The 19914-nt window shown below is 38.8% G+C and overlaps 2 protein-coding genes across 2 annotated transcripts; both read left to right on the top strand.

Moving 5' to 3' along the window:
* Positions 1-128: 128 nt before the first annotated feature.
* Positions 129-5079, top strand: nup43 (nucleoporin 43). The gene is made up of 8 exons (XM_030128501.1): positions 129-351; positions 1514-1636; positions 1832-1909; positions 2192-2354; positions 2750-2885; positions 2974-3125; positions 3237-3353; positions 4547-5079. Exons 1-8 carry the CDS (start codon positions 232-234, stop codon positions 4774-4776), a joined length of 1119 nt encoding a protein of 372 aa, XP_029984361.1. The 5' UTR covers positions 129-231; the 3' UTR covers positions 4777-5079.
* Positions 5080-5966: 887 nt separating this feature from the next.
* On the top strand, positions 5967-18000 carry lats1 (large tumor suppressor kinase 1). Its single transcript, XM_030128497.1, has 8 exons — positions 5967-6122; positions 7054-7515; positions 7945-8062; positions 9028-10466; positions 12364-12946; positions 13678-13860; positions 14738-14844; positions 14920-18000. The coding sequence occupies exons 2-8, from the start codon at positions 7162-7164 to the stop codon at positions 15430-15432; spliced, it is 3297 nt and encodes a 1098-aa protein (XP_029984357.1). The 5' UTR covers positions 5967-6122; positions 7054-7161; the 3' UTR covers positions 15433-18000.
* Positions 18001-19914: the final 1914 nt, after the last annotated feature.

Here is a 19914-nt window from a genome sequence, read left to right as displayed (position 1 = left end):
ATTTTATTCCAACTTCATGGGTAACAGTGTACTTCTTATAATACTGTACTGGATGTTATAATTCACACTTCCGACCAGTTGGTGGCAGTCAAGGGCCAACTCAGGAATTCCAGTTGTCAGAGAAGAAGAGTTACTACAAAGTATCAGGCGCCTTCTTCAGTTTTGTCAGGAATGCTAAGCTAATATCAGCGGTATTTTTTTTTAACGCTACATAAATTCATTTCTCTTATCATGGATAATATTAACGCTAAGTATGTGTCCCAGAAAATCAGTAAAACAAGATGGCGGCCTGTATCACACTCTTCTCTGCAGCACCCAGAAATCTTCAGCACGGGCTCGTGGGACAACGAGGTTAGCATCAAGTTAATGTCTTCCACTTAAACAGGATGAAGTACGACTCCATAAACGTCCTATTAAAAGTCGACTGTTTTGTTATTTTTAATCGGGATACGTAGTGGCTTTGAGACTGTAAAACTCCAACATAAAAGCTGTTATGAGTCGCTGTCTGTCTTTTTAGTGTAAGTAGAGCTAAAACTGATGAACTGCAGGTGTGTGCTGTTGTCAAAGTTATGACAACATGACAATGATGTTCATATTGCCCTTTAGTCAGTCTGTCTACTTTGTTTGGTTCTGTAACCTTATCATCAGGTAATTAATTCAGCTTTGGACATTTATACGACTCTTCAAGTTCATCAAATAATTGATGTGCATTACATTGTTGCAAATATTAAGCACCTGAAAGTTACAGTATAGGTATGTTTTCAGTACAAATGCATTTACCAACTTGAAACTTTATGAGAAAGTAAGTCAAAGACCGACTTGCCTTTAAAAATGTTGGTTTTAGTGTCCCTGGTGCTTTTGCACAGTGCTGCAAATAGAGCTGGCCCATATGTCCAAAAACCAACCTACCAATACTTAGATACTTACCTAACCTTCCTTCCTTCCTTAATGTTTACGATTTTTATCGACTGTTTGCTGGTTGTATGATCTGAGGTTATGTAGCCATAATTTCTGCCTGTCATTTCAGTAATAATGATGCGAAATAGGATATACATAACACTTTTCTAGATAACTTTTACATATAGATTACACTTACAGAAATGTTGAAAACTAGGTTCTTCAAATGATTATGAGATATACAAAATACATTTTGTTATTTATTTTATTTAACCTTTATTTAACCAGATACAACCCATTGATATCAGGATCGCTTTCACAAGGGTGACCTGGCCAAGAGGTCAGCAGCACATGTCATGAAAACAGTTACAAGGTTGTGACAGTATAGATTAAGAACATACAATTTTAGAGGTGCAATAGTGTTTTCAACAAGAAGTGCAGGAGCTATAACACAACACCAAACAATAGTCTAAAATTTAAAAACACAGGCACTGTCAATGGTCTCACGCTGACTGTCCCTCAGGATAAAATAGTTATCAATATTGCTGCATTCAGTGACACATCCTGCTACTTATTACACTGATCCTCTTCCTATACATGTAATTGGTCTGCACAGGACAACAAGATTTCCTTTTGGTCCATCAGTAGTAATGGAGGATCTGGTATGGATGATGGATTTGAAGGAGACCCACAGCTCTTATGTGAACACAGACATGACGGAGATGTTTTGGATCTTCAAGTAAGTCTCATGTTCACAAACCTCATGGAGTATTTTCTTGGCTGTACACATCTCTGACTGTTGTTTTAAGAACAACAGAAGAAATGTGAATTTGTCATATAGACAAGGCACAAAATAGTCATGGGAAACTTAATTTTATTGCATTAGATGTCAAGAAAAACTTTGACAGTGCTCTTACTTTTTTTTTTCTAACAGTTTCTGGACCAAGACAGAGTTGTCACAGCCTCATCGACCGGAGCTGTCACTGTCTTTCGTCACCATCAAAACACTCAGGTAGATGCAGGCAGAGTTTTTATATTTGTACATACAGTGTGCAAATAATTTAGTTTATTTTTAGAAAGGCAATAAAGCAATTTCCGCCACAGAACATTGTAAGGTTAGTGTGATATTATATTTTCCTTCTGTGTTTCACTTGGCAGAGTATATGTTTTTGTTATCATTCAACTTTCAATTTAAGTGTATTTTTAGAAAATGAAAGCAAGTGAACTGGAAATATAGCATAATTGTGGTTTGACAGATAATTAGTTTTGTGCCTTCTCTCTCTGTTGATTGTAGACTATATCAATCTCTCAGCACTGGCCGAGAGCACATCGTTACTCCTGTGACAATGCTCCATGTACTGGTGTTGTGTGCAGCAGTCCTGAAATCGTTACAGTTGGTGAAGACGGCAGAATCATCATCTTTAGAGCTGACCAGGAAGGAGTGATTCGAGTTATAGGTGTGAATAAATGAAGCACATTAATTACCGCTGTTTGGATTGTTTCTTCAAAAAATGTATTACATTACTGTAGGAGGCTGAAAGTGTCATCAGTTTCTTACTCTTATTGCCTGATATACTTTGTTTCTTAAAAGTTAAACCAAGCTTTCTGATCCTTTATTAGATCTGAATTAGTTTGCACAATGTTGCAGCTGTATTTATTAATTTGTTACGGTGTTGTGATTGACTGAATTTTGTAACTGTCACGTTTTGCTGTAAATTATTAAAATGATGCGTCACTCTGTAGCAAACTAACCAAACACTGGATATTACACATAAATATAGGTATGTTTGTCAAATGATTATACAGTGTAAAGTTACTAATTCTGTTTTATGGGACTGATAATCAATTCTAGAGAATGCAGACAGCAGTACGATTCATGCTGTTACTTACCTGAGGACGACAGAGATTTTAACTGTAAACTCCATTGGTCAGCTCAAACTGTGGGACTTGAGACAACAGAGTAACTCACCATCCCAGATCCTCTCCCTGTAAGATGTTCGTCAAAATCTACAACACATAAGCTCTTTTTTTTTTTTGCTTAATTCTGGGCCTTTTAATGAGTTGTTTTCTGTTCAGGTCAGGTGATCGAGTTCCTCTACACTGTGTGGACAGACATCCGAATCAGCAGCACATTGTAGCCACAGGAGGCCAGGACGGCATGCTCTGTGTCTGGGATGTGAGGCAAGGCAACAGCCCCTTCTCACTCATGGAGGCTCACTCTGCTGAAAGTAAGACTTAATTCTGACACAAGAATTCATTGAGTAGTTTAATACTAAAACGTGAATATGGGATGTCCATATATATCTCCTGATGCAAGATGTTTGTTTTCTTTTCTACAGTGTGGGAAGTCCACTTCCATCCAACCAATCCGGATCATCTGTTCACCTGCTCTGAGGATGGTTCACTGCTCCACTGGGAGACGTCCACACAATCAGACATGCCCTCATTCATGCAAGGCAAGTGAAAATTTTAAGAGTCTAAACCTGTACCTGTCTTCCAAATTTATGAAACTGTTCAAATAAAGAATTTAGAATTATATAACGTAGGACAATTAAATGTTATACAGATGACTTTAATTTGTCTTTGGGGGAATTAACATGATACTCTGCAGTGACAAATGTAATGTATATATTTCAGACATAAGACATTGGAGCCTTACCATTGATCTTCTCTTTTTATAATATGTTGACTTTTATTTTTGACAGAAATGCTATTTCTTTTTCGTGTGTTATGACAATATACATAAATGAATTGGAGTCAAAATTAAGTGCATTCCAGTGAACACAACACAGCCATTGCTTCTGTTTTTATTTAAGTTAAAGTTGTCAGTTTCATGAGTTCTCTCTTTCTAATTTTCAAATGTGGCACAATAATATTGACCAACTAATCAACTAATGGTTTGTTCCTGCTTCAAACTATTACTATTAAATCAGCCTTTAAAAAACTCACCATTGGTTGACCTCTAGTTATAAACAAGTAGTGGAGAATGATCCCATACATTTCACAAATCAAAAATTATTTTTATCCCCTTAACAATAGTCATAAATGTCAGCGTCCATCCACAAATCCCAAAAAAGGAAAAGATCAGAAAATTTTGACACTAGAATTCTGGGATTACTACTCATTTGATAACTTTAAAATGATGTAAACAGAACGGGAGAACTGGCGTCATGGAGGAACACCTGTGTTGATGACTTTAGATCTGATAATGTCTGACTTCATTCCTTAGTCATAAAACCAGCTGTTATTTTTACATCATCAGCATAACCATTAAGGCAGCTGCAGTGTTACAAAGGGCTGGGTAATGTGACCAAAAGATGACATGACAGACTTTTCATGTATAATTACAATCCATAAGTCACAATTTTTCTCATCTTATAAAATTTAGGTGAGTTACAACCAAATTATAGCAAGGCTTCCAGTAGTTTTCCTGATGTTTCTAAAGGTGTAGGCTGTGGTGTGACGGCTTTTTGTTGTTGCAACTTGACTAAAAACCACCACAAAAATTTGCTCATTGGTGAAGTAAGTTCCACCCCATGTTTTTCTAACTGTAGATACAGTACATCTGTGACAGCTACAGAGTGTCCCATGAATTAACAAGACTGCAGCGCCCTGATTTGTCCCACAAAAAAATTTTTCATTTTTCCAGGTGGCAGAAACAACAGCATGATATCTCGTAGTGCGATGGCTCCAGCTGGAGGAAACCAGTCCCTCATCAGCGCCTGGCTCAATGGAGACACCAGTAAAGGCCGCCTAGAGACGACTCACATGCTGCCCAGTCAAACGCTGTCTGTTAACAGCCTGGATGTACTGGGACAGTGTCTTGTCTGTGGGACTGATGGAGAGGCTATTTTTGTAAATAGGCATGTACCAGTGTAGAAAACCAGTAGCTGTATAAGACAGGTTTTGGATAAATGTCTGTGATTTCTCAGTTTCAGCCAAAACATCTACAGGATCTAACTTTTCGGTGTTCAGAAATATGCATCTGAGGTCAGTTTGTCTTTGTATTCCATACGATCTAACACACATAGTTGGGTTTTTTTTTTCTGTCACTTGTGTTTGCAATGAGGGGTCATCCTGGATCACTGTTTTGATCATTCCAATCTATGTATTTAAAGTCAAAAAGTTTTTGTTTGACTGTTAAGAATTTTGAAGTAAATAAAAAACAAAACAAAAAAAAACAACCCTGAAGTCTTGTGAGTCTGAGGTGCTATTAAATAGAAATTATACTTTTTACTGTGAATACAAGTTTTAGTAGCTTATTGTTGCTGTCTCTCCTGTTTAATAATGATGGATGAATATGTTACCTACATTTGCATATTTGAGTCAACCTGTGGTAAACCACATCCCATCAGCATTAAAGCTGTCAATTCAGGGACATTGCTGTAATCGGGTCTGATATTTTTTTTTATCTTTTGGAAAAGTTGCTCAGGATTAACTTGATAGCCAACAACTACTGAATCAAGTCAATGTCTGTGCTTCATGTGTTTGGATTACTACATGTTTATAGCAATTTTAGAATTTACGCTGAGGACCATTTACCACTTTTGTACAATTCACCATAGATTTAACAAAAAATGTATATGAAAATATAAATGCAACAACACATTGGTTGACATTTTTTTCTTGTCTTAAAGTGTCCTTTTTCACCCTATCGTGCATGTTTTTATCTTTGGACATTCTGACTTAGCCTGACTCCTATTTCATTTTGCACTACTATTTTGTTGTGTACACATATTTCTCTCCTTGTGAGCATTAACAACGAAATCCGTGGAGCTACAGGTGACTGGATGAAACACAAGCTGCATCCGGGAAACTTTGCGTAAAGTTTCCACATATTAAGGTAATCTACCACAATATTACTTCCGGTTTAACTGTTAAAGCTAAAATCTAAAAACTGCTGCCTTAAAAGTCACAGAATCAAACCTTTAACGATTACAACAGTGTGTTGCTGTACATTACTGTTTTAGCTGTTGTAGCAATCAAATATTCGCGTATTTTCAGGTTATTTTTAGCGGGGTTTTATTATGATAGCCTTGCTAACCGGAAGTGAATTTTTGTAGCTTTGCTCTGTTGTACTTGTCATTCAGACATCCCAGGAATTCAACACGACTAGGAACCAACCAACTCGGGACAACAAGGACATTTTAAGTTATAACCGCGTCCTTGTTCCCGAGAGAATCCGAGGAAGTTTCGTTTGTTGTTAAAATAGGAAAAGTGTTGAGGTAGGTGTTCTTTTCAGACTTCGCAGGCTGTCGGATAGCGGTTGACTGACTGTTGTTCGGAGCTAACCTGTTGTTGAATTAGCCTAGCAGCAAATGGAGGCCGCGGAGGAGGCACTGCTGCGCCGTCTGATTGTGTGCAAAGTCGAATTAAGACACCTCCAACTTGAAGCTATTTTGTCGCTGTGTGTTGTAAATATCCAAGAGAATGCGCCAGACAACGTTAGCTTTTAATGTCACCAAACTTGACGCAGGAAATTTGCGTTAAAGCGCCGCTCTGTTAGCGTCAGCTGCTAACGACGCTAGCAAGTGGACGGGGTCTTGTTTGGTGACGGGTTCATTTTCATTATGAGGCAGGTGTTTTTAATTTGACAGATTTGGGAATAATTATCAGTACAACAGTATTTTTTATGCAGAAATTTAAGGTAACAACCTCTTCACACGATCTTGTAATATTCTGTTTCTTAAGTTTGATTTGTTTTTGATTTTTTTCCAACATTAAGTACAACTTCATTTTGTTACTTGTTATTGAGCGAACTGGTCATTAATTGCAGTACATCTTCTTTCGTTATTCAGTTTGTACAGCCATCATTTTACGTGTTTCTTACTAGGTCTTTAGACTACTTAAAGACAGCAAAACCTAGATATCTTTACAAGACACATTTTTGTTAAATGTTGACTTTTCAGTACCTTGTCATACTCAATAATTCTCAAAGATGTTCATATATGTCCCTTTGCACAAAGTTTTTATTTGAAGCTAAGTAGTAGGTGAATCCTTCTTAATTATCTTGTTTACCACTTTGCTCAGCTCTTCTTAACTTGATAGTATTTGTTAATGAGTATACTCTAAATAATCTTTTGCTCAACCAGTCAGGTAAGATTGCAGCGTCTTTCTCTGAATGCTTCTTCATCACATACTTTTCTTTTTTGGCAGCACTATGCAGATGTGAAGTCCTATCAACACCTGCTCCCCTTTGCTGTGTACCCCTCTGTAAAGCTACATCCTCTTCCTCCCACTCATTGTGATCATACATGCTCTTACATGAGGAGAGGAGAGAAACCCGAAGGATACAGACAGATGAGGCCCAAAACGTTTCCCGCCAGCAACTACAGTGGTAACAGTCAACAAATGTTGCAGGAAATACGCAACAGCCTGCGCAACCTGTCAAAACCCTCTGACCCACCTAAAAATGACATTGGAGTTTCTGGGAAAATGCTGCCTGAAGACCCAAGACAACAGGGACGCTGCAGCAACCCCAAAAACCAGTACCATAAGGCACTGCAGGAGATCCGCAAGTCCCTGCTGCCCTTTGCAAACGAGCCCAGTACTTCAGGCTCAGCGGCGGAGGGGAACAAACACATGTCACTAGAGCCTCAATGTGCTGGTTTTGATGAGGTGAGATTAGTATGTTTTGTTCCCAGAGCCATGCTGTTGTAAAGGAATGTCATTCTGTACATAACTCTGTAATAGATCACTTGGTACACTTTGTTTAACAGAGAATTATTTGGAAAATTACAAGTATGCAAAGTGGAATGACGAGCTTGTGCAGTTGAAAGTAGTCAGTAGTTTCTAAGTTGGCACCTGCCACTTGTTTTGAGCAAATGCACACAGGCTGGGTATGAAGGGGCTCATTTTGCAGGATGGAAATTTTAGTGGCTTTTTTTTTTTTTTTTTTTTTTACCCAGCTATTTATATTATTTTTATTACCTATAAACCATTAAAGAGTTAATCTTTTCTCTTACAAAATTTTTTCACTTCACATTTGCAGTTGTCACACAGACTGCACTAACTTAATGATAAATGTTTATTTTTTCTGTTCTGAAGTCAAGCAACAGTCGTAATGTGGTGGGTTTGGACTATATGAGTAAGGTGAACTACCCAGACTCAATAAGGGAACAGATGGCTGTTACCAACCCCAGCAGCTCAGGCCTGAAAGCCTCAGGTATGTAAACTGTCCACTGGGAATTACGTGTGTGTTTTCTTTTATCTTTTGTCCAAGCATATTCATTCAACCTTTTATATTGTCTACAGGATTTAGGACATTTGGTTTAAATATGACAATAAGTGTTGACAAAGAGCATGAGTCACTGCACCACTTCAAAGGATAATGTGTGGAAATTAGGTTTTTAGGTGTATGTGAGATTATGAGCACTGTCTTTATCAGGTAAATTACTGAGATCCTGTAATATGTATACAGTTTTAATTCCTTGGTTTTTGCAGGTTTTGAGAAATTTTAAATCCTAATTTGAATTATGAAATAATGGTAGTTGTATAAAATTCCTTTAACTGCAGTATCAAATTTAATTGTTTTTGGGAAACATGCTTGTTGATCATATTGTAGTGAAACTACTAAACAAAATATAACAAAACGGAAGCAATAAGCACAAATGTAAAGCTGGACAGGCTTTTGTGGAGCACATTCACCCTGTGTATTTCAACATTGGTGTGTGGGGTCATGTGACATGTCATCTCAAAAAGGCTCTTTGTAGAATTAACAAGTTAGTTGTTTCAGTTAATGTTGCTTTCGTCTGATTATGGATAAAAATAAGTTAATCATGATCCACCTTAAGAGCAGTGCATTTAGTATTGGTCAAAATAGGAACTTGAGCTATAACAGCATCAGAAGAAAAAATAGCTTATCGATTCTGGCTTCATTTGAAATGTTGCCAGTGATAGTTTTGTGGTTTGTAGGCAGTACTTTTCATTGTTCTGTAATTATATTGGTAGTCTCACCAAAGTCAGACTCTGATTTTGCTGTTTTACATTTATACTGATTTACAATGTGAGTAAGAGATAGGTCTTAAATTTAACTTGTAGAAACCCTGAAGTTTCTTTTAAAAATCTTGGAATATGTTTACGTTTTGAGTTTTCTTCTCAACTTGATGATATTTATTTTTTCCTTTTTAGGTTCATCCCATATGCAACAGCCTGTGTTGAGGAGACCGAGCTGGAAGGGCTCTAAGGAGTCTTTAGCTCCACGACATGGGCCCCTCATGGTGGATCCAATGTTGTACCGCTCTGACAGTCCTGGACCACCACCTGCATTCCCCCAGGGTCACCCTGCTAACAACCAGAGAGTCAATCCTCCTCTGCCACCTCAGGTACGCAGTGTCACACCCCCACCAAACCGTGGTCCTATGCCTCCTGCACCTTCCTGGGACAACCCATCAACCAAGCGCTACTCTGGCAACATGGATTATCTTGTGCCTCGCATCTCTCCAGTGCCACAGGGGGCGTGGCCTGATGCTTACCCACCTGCAGTGCCTCAGAATCAGCGTGGAATCAGCCCTCTTCCTGTGGGCCACCAGCCTATTATAATGCAAAGTTCTGGGGGCAATAAATTTACCTTCCCCTCCAGCTGGTCTCAAAATGGCTCCTCACAGCCAGACTACATGCCAGGAGGCAGCAGACAGCCTCCACCTCCCTACCCAGTCAACCAGAGCAACCGACACAGTCCCACTGACCAGGTAGGAGGTCCGGCATCTTCTCCTTCATATGTTAATGGAGGAAACATCCCTCAGTCCATGATGGTGTCCAACAGGAACAGTCACAACATCGACGTGTACAGTCCTCCTCAGCCCTGGTCCCAAGCCCCACTGAACCCCAACCAGTCCCCATCTTCATCTGGGAACAGCAGCAATCAGGATCTGTCTCCATCATGGCAGCACAGCATGGTGGCCCGCTCCAACTCGTTCACCAACCACCAGCTGAATGGCAGAGCAGCCCACCCAGCCAGTTCACAGCCCTCTGCCACCACAGTCACTGCCATCACCCAGGCCCCCATCCTGCAGCCGGTTAAAAGCATGCGAGTCCAGAAACCAGAACTACACACTGCTGTTGCTCCTACACACCCTCCATGGATGCAGCAAGCTCCACCCCCTCCAGCAGCACCTGCTTACCCAGAACCCTCAGCCCCTGTGCCTCAGATACCTGTAGTAGCAGAGGTTCCCAGCTACCAGGGTCCGCCTCCACCTTACCCTAAGCACCTTCTCCAGCAGCCGGCTGCACCGTGCCCACCTGCATACGATCCAGCAGCCGGGAAACTCAGTTCAGGCAGGGATGAGCCCAGTGAAGAGGAAGTTAGTGACAACTTGCGAGATAAAGCAGCAGAAAATCCAGAAAGCTCCACTGCAGCGACAGAGAAAGAGAAGAAACAGATCACAACATCACCAGTTCCTGTACGACGTAACAAGAAGGATGAAGAGAGGAGGGGGGAATCCGGCAGAGTGGCCCTGTACTCCCCTCAGGCCTTCAAGTTCTTCATGGAGCAACATGTGGAGAATATTCTGAAGAACCACCAGCAGCGGATTCGCAGGAGGAAGCAGCTGGAGAGCGAGATGCAGAGGGTGAGAAATGAATAACACAGCAGCACCACGAGTCATGTTTACTATTAGCTTTTTAAAGTAGAACCAGTGCTCCAGACTGAGACTATTTAGTCACATTTTGTAACCAGATTTGGAGACAGGTGCTTCAGTTCCTGCTCAGTATGTCTGTCTCATCATTTTGCTTCTGAAGCATTAACTTAAAATCATTCAATATTTTTCATCCAACCTTGCTGAAGTTCATCAATTATGTGTTGATATGGTGCCTCTGGCTGTTTTCTGTCATCACTCTATCTTTCCTTTTGTCAGTGTTTTGTTTCCAGAGCAGAACTAGATTGTACAATATCAACTGCAAATGACAATCCAGTTTTCTTCCCTACTATAGGTTACATGTTGTTGACTGTTTCAAGGCCCCCTTATGTAACTATTTGCCCCGTCACTGGACAAACTCCACGAAACATGTTCCTCTTTTCCTCAGGCTACCACAGGATAGGTAATTTCATATTGCAGTGAAAGTTTTCCTTAGGTTTGTGGATGGCTCAAATGCCCCTTTTCTTTAGTTTACTCGCTGTTCAAAACAGTTGTCCTGGCACACATCATAATACAATAATTCTTTTGTAAATTCAATTAAGTAATGGTTTAATAATCATACCGTGCTTCATTGCATTAACTTTCTTTCTTTGTTTTTGTTTGGAAGATCCATACAAACAGCTCCTCTTCATAATTAGGTCGTTCTGTGTAACATTCACTGTTTGTATGTTGCCTTCCCACTAATTTCCTGCATGTGTGTGGAAGACTGAAAATCACTCAACGAAAAAAAATATTGTAGTATGCTGCAAAATTTCAAACCCAGTGATACAAATGATGTCCTGATTAGATAAAGGTTAAAAGTGTAAAAAATAAAAATGATAAAATGGTGTACAGCTGTGACAACAATATTGTCATATCACATAGCCTGAGATGGGTATGTTTGAGGGAGTGAAAGAGTATGATGAGAGTGGAGAACTCCTGTGAAGCTTCAGTTATAACAAGGAGAATGGATGGCAATTATATTTGGGATCTGATCAACCTGTGTGTCATCTACACAAGGTTCAGTGTTGTATTCTTAGTTGTTTTCAGATGACTGGGAAGCTTTGTATCACTAGTGAATGATCTAAATGGATATATACGTATACATGTAAGATCTGTAGGGTGTAATTCATGGCACTTTTTTTTTTTTTTTTTTTTTTACCAAAGCATATATCAGTAGTAGAGTTAAAATAGTAAAATATGATTGTGTGGTATATAAATGGTCTTCTTACATTTTGTGCTGCTGGTTCCAAAATTTTCAGCAGGGTATGTTCTGGAGCCCTGAGTACCTCCCACTTTTTCCGAGCTTTTTTTCCTGTCTTCACTGTATTATATGTATCTGAAATGCCTTTGATAGTACACTACTTCTTTTCCTGCTGTTCTGTTTTCCTGTTCTAAGCTCTTTTTTTTCTCCTCCTTTTCTCCTTGCTGTCACTAACAGCTCATCTGAAAGGTAATCGTATCTGTGCTATTCAGTGGGATTTCATTGTCACACATCTGTTTCTAAACTAAGCTGTTGCAGAGAGACTGTTTGTATTGTAAATAAACTACGTCCTATGATGAAAGCATGTTGGCCCCAGTGGCTGAAGACCACTCCATGTTCACTATATTGTCCATCTTAATGATCACAACTTTCCTAGTGCATTTTGGTCTGCACTAAAATAATTAACAGAGTATGTTTTTGCATCTTAAATTAATTTTCAGTACATTATGCACTGGTTCATTCAGTGGTCATGTTCAGTTATTTTTCCCAATGTCATTTTATGTCTAACAAGGACTTGATGTGTGCATGTGTTTGTCATTTTGAGGTTATGTTGTCATGAAATCACATTAAAATGTTTCCTGTGGTCAGGTGGGGTTGTCTGTTGAGGCCCAGGAGCAGATGCGTATGATGCTCTGCCAGAAGGAGTCCAATTACATCCGGCTAAAGCGAGCCAAGATGGATAAGTCCATGTTCAAGCGGATCAAGACCCTTGGTATTGGAGCCTTTGGTGAGGTTTGCTTGGCCAGGAAAGAGGACACTGGAGCGCTGTACGCCATGAAGACGCTTCGAAAGAAGGACGTGCTGCTGAGGAATCAAGTGGCCCACGTTAAGGCTGAGAGGGACATTCTGGCAGAGGCCGACAACGAATGGGTGGTGCGGCTCTACTACTCCTTTCAAGACAAGGACAACCTGTACTTCGTCATGGAGTACATCCCTGGAGGAGACATGATGAGCCTTCTCATTCGCCTTGGCATCTTCAAAGAAGAGCTGGCCCAGTTTTACATCGCAGAGCTCACCTGTGCAGTGGAGAGTGTCCACAAGATGGGCTTCATCCACAGAGACATCAAGCCTGATAACATCCTCATAGACCGAGACGGACACATAAAGCTCACTGACTTCGGCCTTTGCACAGGATTCCGCTGGACACACGACTCCAAGTATTACCAAAGTGGTCAGTATCACTTTGTTTAACTAGTCCTGACCCATAAACCTGTGTTCTCATTTAGAAATACCTGATCAGTTCACTCCTGATCCTACCTCTTTTCATTTAATTTTGATATATTGTCACATATTTTGCATCTGTTCAGGAATACAAAAACATATGAGGCTCTTACATCCTTAAATATGCTGATTTTTTTTAATGTTTTTTTTTAACTGTTCTATCAGTCATATTAACTGCTCTGAAGTTAGCAGGATATTCATTTGCTCTTACTTAAAATGGACTTTATTGTTAGACCTCTATACCTAAAATGATAGTTCAAGATGACAGAAAGCTGAAAATAACTATTGTGAGGAAGATGAAGCACAAGATTGCAGAAATTTCACAAAATCAAATAAAGAACTCTTACAACCAGGCTCAAGGAGGTTGGTTTTGATAATTTCCAAATTCCTGTTCTTATTTTTGAGAGCCTTCTCACAGTGCAGATTATCTTTACAGCAGTAGACAACGGTAAAAATAAAAATGTAAATGAAATGGGAAAAAATCTTTTAAATTTCCCCCCAAACAAGACAGAATATTTCAGACATGCTTACACAGACACAGAATACATATTTTTTGTATTTTACTGTCACATTTTTGATTCTTTATGTAAAAAAATGAGTGATTGTACAAAATCTGATGAAAAGACATCTGGGAGGGTAGTAGGAGCACATCAATATGAGCAGTTTTGTATTTTTCTCCAGGGGACCATGTCAGGCAGGATAGCATGGATTTTAGTAAGGAATGGGAAGACCCAGCAAACTGCCGCTGCACAGACCGTCTGAAGCCTCTGGAGAGGAGGAAGGCCAGGCAGCACCAGAGATGTCTGGCTCATTCATTAGTCGGGACCCCTAACTACATCGCCCCAGAAGTTCTACTCCGAACAGGTTCAGTACATCTAGGCCTTTTCATATGAATCTGTTTCTGTAATGTTTCATGTCTAATATTGGGAGGTTTGGTGTAAGTTGGAGAAGATGAGGTGTTTTTCTGAATATTTATTTATATATATATTAACAAGAAAAACCTAAGTATTTGTAATGTCTTACAATTATTATAAATTGTGTTAACTACATAGCAACATGAAAGCTCATGTACTGGTGTGAAGCCGGTCATATGATGTAACTAAATCCATTATTCACTTATCAAGTCTTTCTGTTGCCTACATTCCACATTGTCTGTACTCTGATTATCTATGTAATTACCTCAGTTCTCTTCTGCTACTCTACGGTGGGTAATGCTATCTACTATTAGCTTCGAAGTACAGCCAGATAATGTAAAAAAAAAAATTCTGAATCCCAGCACAAGACAGACGGCAACATACAGTCATGGAAAAAAAATATTAGACCATCAAAAGTCATCAAAAACAATGGTTAAGCAATCAAGTACTTACTCCTGTGTGTATCATGTGACTAAGACAGACAGAAAAGAAAATATGGAATCCCTAAAAGCACTGTTTTTGTCAGTACAATGCCATAGATATTGATGTAAGAACTAAAGTGATTTTGGCTATTATCAAGAAAACATGGAAAAATGGGTAGATATCAGCTCTGAAATTAAACTCTTATGAGTTATTTTTGTTGCTATCATTATATTTGTCCAAACAAATGTACCTTTAGTCTTCAAGAAATTGAAGAAAACAAGAGTGGTCTAATAATTTTTTCTGTGACTGTAGACCTTATGATAGTTTCCAAAAGCCCATGTTTTGTTTGATTGGTTAATTGTCAGAGTGTAACTGATGTATGAATTGTATTTTACCCCCTAAAGGATACACTCAGCTCTGTGATTGGTGGAGCGTTGGCGTCATCCTGTATGAAATGGTTGTTGGACAGCCTCCCTTCTTGGCAACCACCCCTCTGGAAACGCAGCTGAAGGTATGTGAAGCACCCGCAGTGAAATGTTGCATATAGTGCGTTGTATGTAGTGTTAATGTTTATATTGTTTCGCAGGTGATCAACTGGAAGAGCACGCTGCACATTCCCCTTCCAGCCAAGCTCAGCCCAGAGGCGTCCGATCTTATCATCAAACTGTGCCGCGGCCCCGAGGATCGACTGGGTAAGAACGGTGCGGATGAAATCAAAGCTCATCCGTTCTTCAAATTCATCGACTTCTCCAGCGACCTCCGGCAGCAGGAGGCGCCGTACGTCCCCACCATCGCCCACTCCACAGACACCTCCAACTTCGACCCCGTGGATCCGGATAAACTGTGGAGCACGGACAGCGAGGGCGAAGACAACCACAACGACACCCTCAACTGCTGGTTCCGCAACGGCAAACACCCTGAACACGCCTTCTACGAGTTCACCTTCCGCCGCTTCTTCGACGATAACGGTCATCCGTACAGCTGCCCCAAACCCATCGAATACGAGGGCTACAACGAGGACGAGGCGGACTCAGAGGGCCCCGTTCAGGAGGCAGACGGCTCCCCGGCGGCTCAGGGCCGGGACCTGGTCTACGTGTAGCACTAGCTGCTTGTACATAATGAGTTTGTGGAAGGTTCCTGTGTGTGTGAAGGGGGTTACAAAGGTACAGCATTTAGAAATCACAACGTAGGAAAGCATTTGTTTTCGGAGCGTTCTGCAGCACTCAGCCACATTAACGGAAAAGACCAGAGTGCATCAGCCTCTCCACTAGTTTGTGCACTTTTTGGCTCCTGATGCTCATTTGCTCTTGCTACCTGATGAAAAGATTCAAAGATTGACTCTTTCAAAACAAGTCTGAAAAACTTTATCCATGAATGTGACCAAAAGTAAGAACAGTCATTAACCCCTGGCACTCAAACGTACTTATACTTATTTATTTTAGCTGGAAACACTAATAATAGCACACGAGTTTCGACGCCCGTTGCCACAACACACCATTCATTATAGTAACATTTTCCACCCAGATGACAGGCAGTAGCTACAGTCTGGATTACATCACACTTTAATTTTCATGTTCAGTTGACTAAATGAGCTGCTGCTTCCCTCCCATCACTGAACAGACTTTTTTTTTTTCTTTTTTTACTCTTTAAAAAGTCACAATTGTTACTTGTTTTTAAGTCATTGAAGGGTCTCAACCATCACCAGAAAAACACTAAATTGGCAGAACCGACTACAGGACCACTGCTCTTAGGTTTTATTCGGCTCCTCGTCGCTGAGCAGCAGATGTTTATTGATGCAGCACATTCATATGGGGTTTTGGACCTAGGGCTGGGTGATACGGCTGGAAATGTTCACATGGGTCCATATCGATGATGATCAACACAAATGTCAAATCATTACTTGTTTAAAGTTTAAAGGCTGAGTTTTGGTCGAATGGTTATTTATGATTTTAGAGGTAGAACTCTCAAAATTTAAGAATGATCAAAATATTATAAAAGCTCACAATGGTAACAGTTTATGGGGTTTTTTTTGGTGGTAAAAGCAAAATAAACACTAACGACATGGCCAGAAATTTTTATAATCTTAGCTGGTGATCGGTAAGAAAAGTTATCGCTGTAAAGTCTAAAAATTATGTTGCCATATGATCCAAACCCTAATCACAGCTGAAAATCCTACACAACTGATGATAATAATAATAATACATTTTATTTATGGCTTCCCCTTGCAGTGCTTAAATACAAGAAAGAATGGTGCAGTTATGTGTAAGGATAAGTTAACATAGTAAATAGATGATACTGTTAAAAAGACAAAAAAAATAAGACAATAGAATAAAAGTTTACAACACAAATATAGTAAAGTAACTCCATTAAGTTAAAATGACTCGATGGTCTTTAATTTAACACAATAACATGAACAATCTAAACAGTTTTGTCAACAAACCAGGGTATAATGTCTGGAATTTCTATTTCTGATTATTTAGGATTTTAAGTCTCATAACTTTTCAGAGGATGACACTGAAATTATAGGAGTCTTGTACATCAGAGGTGGCGAGCGCAAAGATGAGCCAAAAACTGCTCAAAGTAAGTCTACAAATCGTATGAATATCGGAGCTGAGTGCGACGGGTGCTGCCTGAAAACCTACGTCAAACAGGAAGTAGAAAATGTCTTAAAGCAAACCCCCTTAAAGCCTTAATTTATTAAAAAAACAAACCTGTACCTGGTGACGATAGTGTAGATGCTGTTTGAGTGTGGGAATTATTGTTGTTGGAATTCCATTTATTGGTCTTAATTTATATTGTCGTGTCTGTTGACGGGGACTTAGATGAGAGCTGTAGAACTGTGCAGGGATAAATTGCTCTAATTATTCATTGCTGTGCCTTTTTTTTTTTTTTTTGGATCATTTATCTTTCACCAAATATAAAGAGGGTTAATAATCAGACTGGCATTTTTCGTAGCTGTAGCCGATTGAACTAGTCGTTTTATTTTTCTAATTTATACTTAAAACGTATTTATAAATTAAGTTGTATACAGTCGATGTAAATAATTGCCTCTTCCCTATCTGTCAGCTGATTATTTGTTTTTTCCTTAGGGCAGGCCCTCGTCAGTGTCCACTGCTGCTGCCTTCTGTCGATACGTTGTGTGATTTGTGATTTGACAACCTGAAACACCCACAACACTAACACACATTGGACTTTGAGTAGATGTGTCTTTTTCGTCTGTTTTACTGTCTTTTATCGCCATTCCAGCTTCACTCTTGTCTCTCAACCAAAGCACTAAATAGGTCAGTTTTCACCTTTTTGTACAGAAGTTCAGAAAATAACACATCACAGATTAAATCAGATAGTCAGTGCTTAAAAACTGGTTCTTTAAGGTCTTTGTGGATGTTTTTATGCTGAATTAAAAAAACAAAAACAAAAAGTAACTGGATAGATGGAGTGGAGAGAAAAGCTCCTTCTTGCCACATATCACATATCTCGTTTTGTAACCGGCTGTACTTTGTGTTTAGGAAACATCTCTGAATGTAGTTACACACTAATGGTGACCACTGGCATTCTGCACTGGTTTTGTGTTACGTAAGTGAGAGAATTTTATTTTTGTGTACATTGTTTCTCTGGGAGGTTGGGTACCGGGACGAGGGTCATAAATAAAGAATGTAAAGAACATGCACACACACTAAGTCGTATCGTTATTGGTGGACTGCATTTCATCTTTGTCTACTGAAGAAATAAATGAAAGCAGGAGGAATTCTAAAATATCTGTTTTTTGTTTAATCTGTTAAATCAGCTTGGAAGGTATATCCTAGGTATTTGGATTTTGTAGCTTTATCTCTTTAATCTCTCAGCTTCAGTTCAAGAGGTTTAACAAAACTATTGCATTAAACAATTACCATTATTTTAGCTTAATTCCTCAATTTTCAGAGATTTAAAAGAAATTGGAAAAACTGACCAGTAAACTACTTCATGCCCTGCAAAATTCCAGGCTGATACCGGTATTTGAAGTGACATTTTGGCCGATAGTGGTGATGAAATTACTTTGTTTCTTCATTTTGTTTTTGTTATTATCCCCTGTAACACAGAAATGTTCATTATACACTGTTGCTCATAAAGTTGGAATAATGTTTTCAGATGCGTTCCTATTTAGATTCGTATTTATGTTATGTAAGTATAAAAACGCCACAAGGCAGACTGGACCCTTTGGCAGGCTGGTTTTGGCACATGGGCTGTATGTTTGACACCCCAGGATTAGAACAGTCTGTCTTTTGTTGTCTTAAAATAATATCCTAAAAATGATACACCTATATATTTCTGTAATAATAGGTCTGAGAACTTTAGGTCTGCAGAAAATCTACAAGTTTGACTAGTAGTGGACATGAGTATGTGGAAATATTACAATATCATACACAAATATACTGTAGATAAAAGACTTTGAAGAGGAAAATGTTCCCTTGATGAATACATGCTCTAAAGTTTTACTTCCATTCACATAAAATCTGGAAATATTTCAGCAGGTGAACTTTAAGCCTTAATAACTGCTGTTAATTATACAGATTTTCACTGTTCGTCAGTGTTTATTCAGGCATTTCCAACTTAATGCCAGTAGATGGCGCCAAATATACAGTGGTTCAAGGAATCTCATAACTTGAATCGTAGACATAATACTATTGTATTCTAAATGTTATAGACAGTATCCTTAATTATACCAGAAAGCAAAATACATAATGGGAGGAAAAACAGTGGTCTACAGCCTGAAAACCTGAATTTTGATGAGGATGGATGGGTTTACATCATTAAAATTATTTTTTATGATTTGAATTGTTAGTCTACTAAATAATCCAATATCAATAAAGTACAAAGACCAATTATTATATATAAAGCTTTGTGTGGGTCAACACTGTCAAGATTACTGATGTACACATTTTTTTTACAACATACATTATTTCACTGAATGTCTAACATCTGAGCTAAATTTGCAACTAAAAGGCCTTTAATTGAACCAGTAGTGAGTGAGATGGAATAACATCAGAGGTCACAAGACTTTATGAACTGGAAGTAAAATTATTTGGGAAATTGGCGTTGATTGGTGCAATTAACCCTTGAGGACCTAAACATCCACCAGCTACAAGAAGGATCTAAAATGTTTAATAACTTTAGAACCAGTAATCCTATCGATACACTTAAATAATCTAATTGCAGTTTCAAGGTCATCAGATATGACCCATTTGGATGTTCAGAGACTCCATAGTGAACATGGAACCACTATCATCTTCTACATCGATTCTCTAATAAAACCCATGGAGTTTGACAAATGACAGGATGTAAATGCTTCTTATGTTCGGTTAATGACCTATTTTGCTGAAATAGTCACTTTTTCTTCCATTTTTTTCTGTTCTGATATTAAAACCTTTAAATTTACTCTGAGCTTTTATGAAGATCTACAGTTTGCATTTTTTTGTGAAAATCAGGTATTTTCCAATGTTTAATTTGCAGGGGATAATATTACTAATAAATGGTGATAAATCACATAGGAAATGTTAAATGCAGTGAAATATTTATTTGGGGATGACAAGAAAAACAGTAGTAG

The sequence above is a fragment of the Sphaeramia orbicularis genome, chromosome 24 (genome assembly GCF_902148855.1).
Source record: "Sphaeramia orbicularis chromosome 24, fSphaOr1.1, whole genome shotgun sequence".
Taxonomy (NCBI): Eukaryota; Metazoa; Chordata; class Actinopteri; order Kurtiformes; family Apogonidae; genus Sphaeramia; species Sphaeramia orbicularis.
The sequence above is the reverse complement of the archived record's forward strand: the minus strand, read 5'-3'. Positions and strand labels throughout refer to the sequence as shown.

Coding starts and splice junctions, on each gene's coding strand:
- nup43 (XM_030128501.1), top strand. CDS start 232: ATGGATAATATTAACGCTAAGTATGTGTCCCAGAAAATCAGTAAAACA. Junction 1,637..1,831: donor GAGATGTTTTGGATCTTCAA/GTAAGTCTCATG, acceptor TTTTTCTAACAG/TTTCTGGACCAAGACAGAGT. Junction 2,886..2,973: donor CCATCCCAGATCCTCTCCCT/GTAAGATGTTCG, acceptor TTTTCTGTTCAG/GTCAGGTGATCGAGTTCCTC.
- lats1 (XM_030128497.1), top strand. CDS start 7,162: ATGAGGAGAGGAGAGAAACCCGAAGGATACAGACAGATGAGGCCCAAA. Junction 8,063..9,027: donor CTCAGGCCTGAAAGCCTCAG/GTATGTAAACTG, acceptor TTTCCTTTTTAG/GTTCATCCCATATGCAACAG. Junction 14,845..14,919: donor CTCTGGAAACGCAGCTGAAG/GTATGTGAAGCA, acceptor ATTGTTTCGCAG/GTGATCAACTGGAAGAGCAC.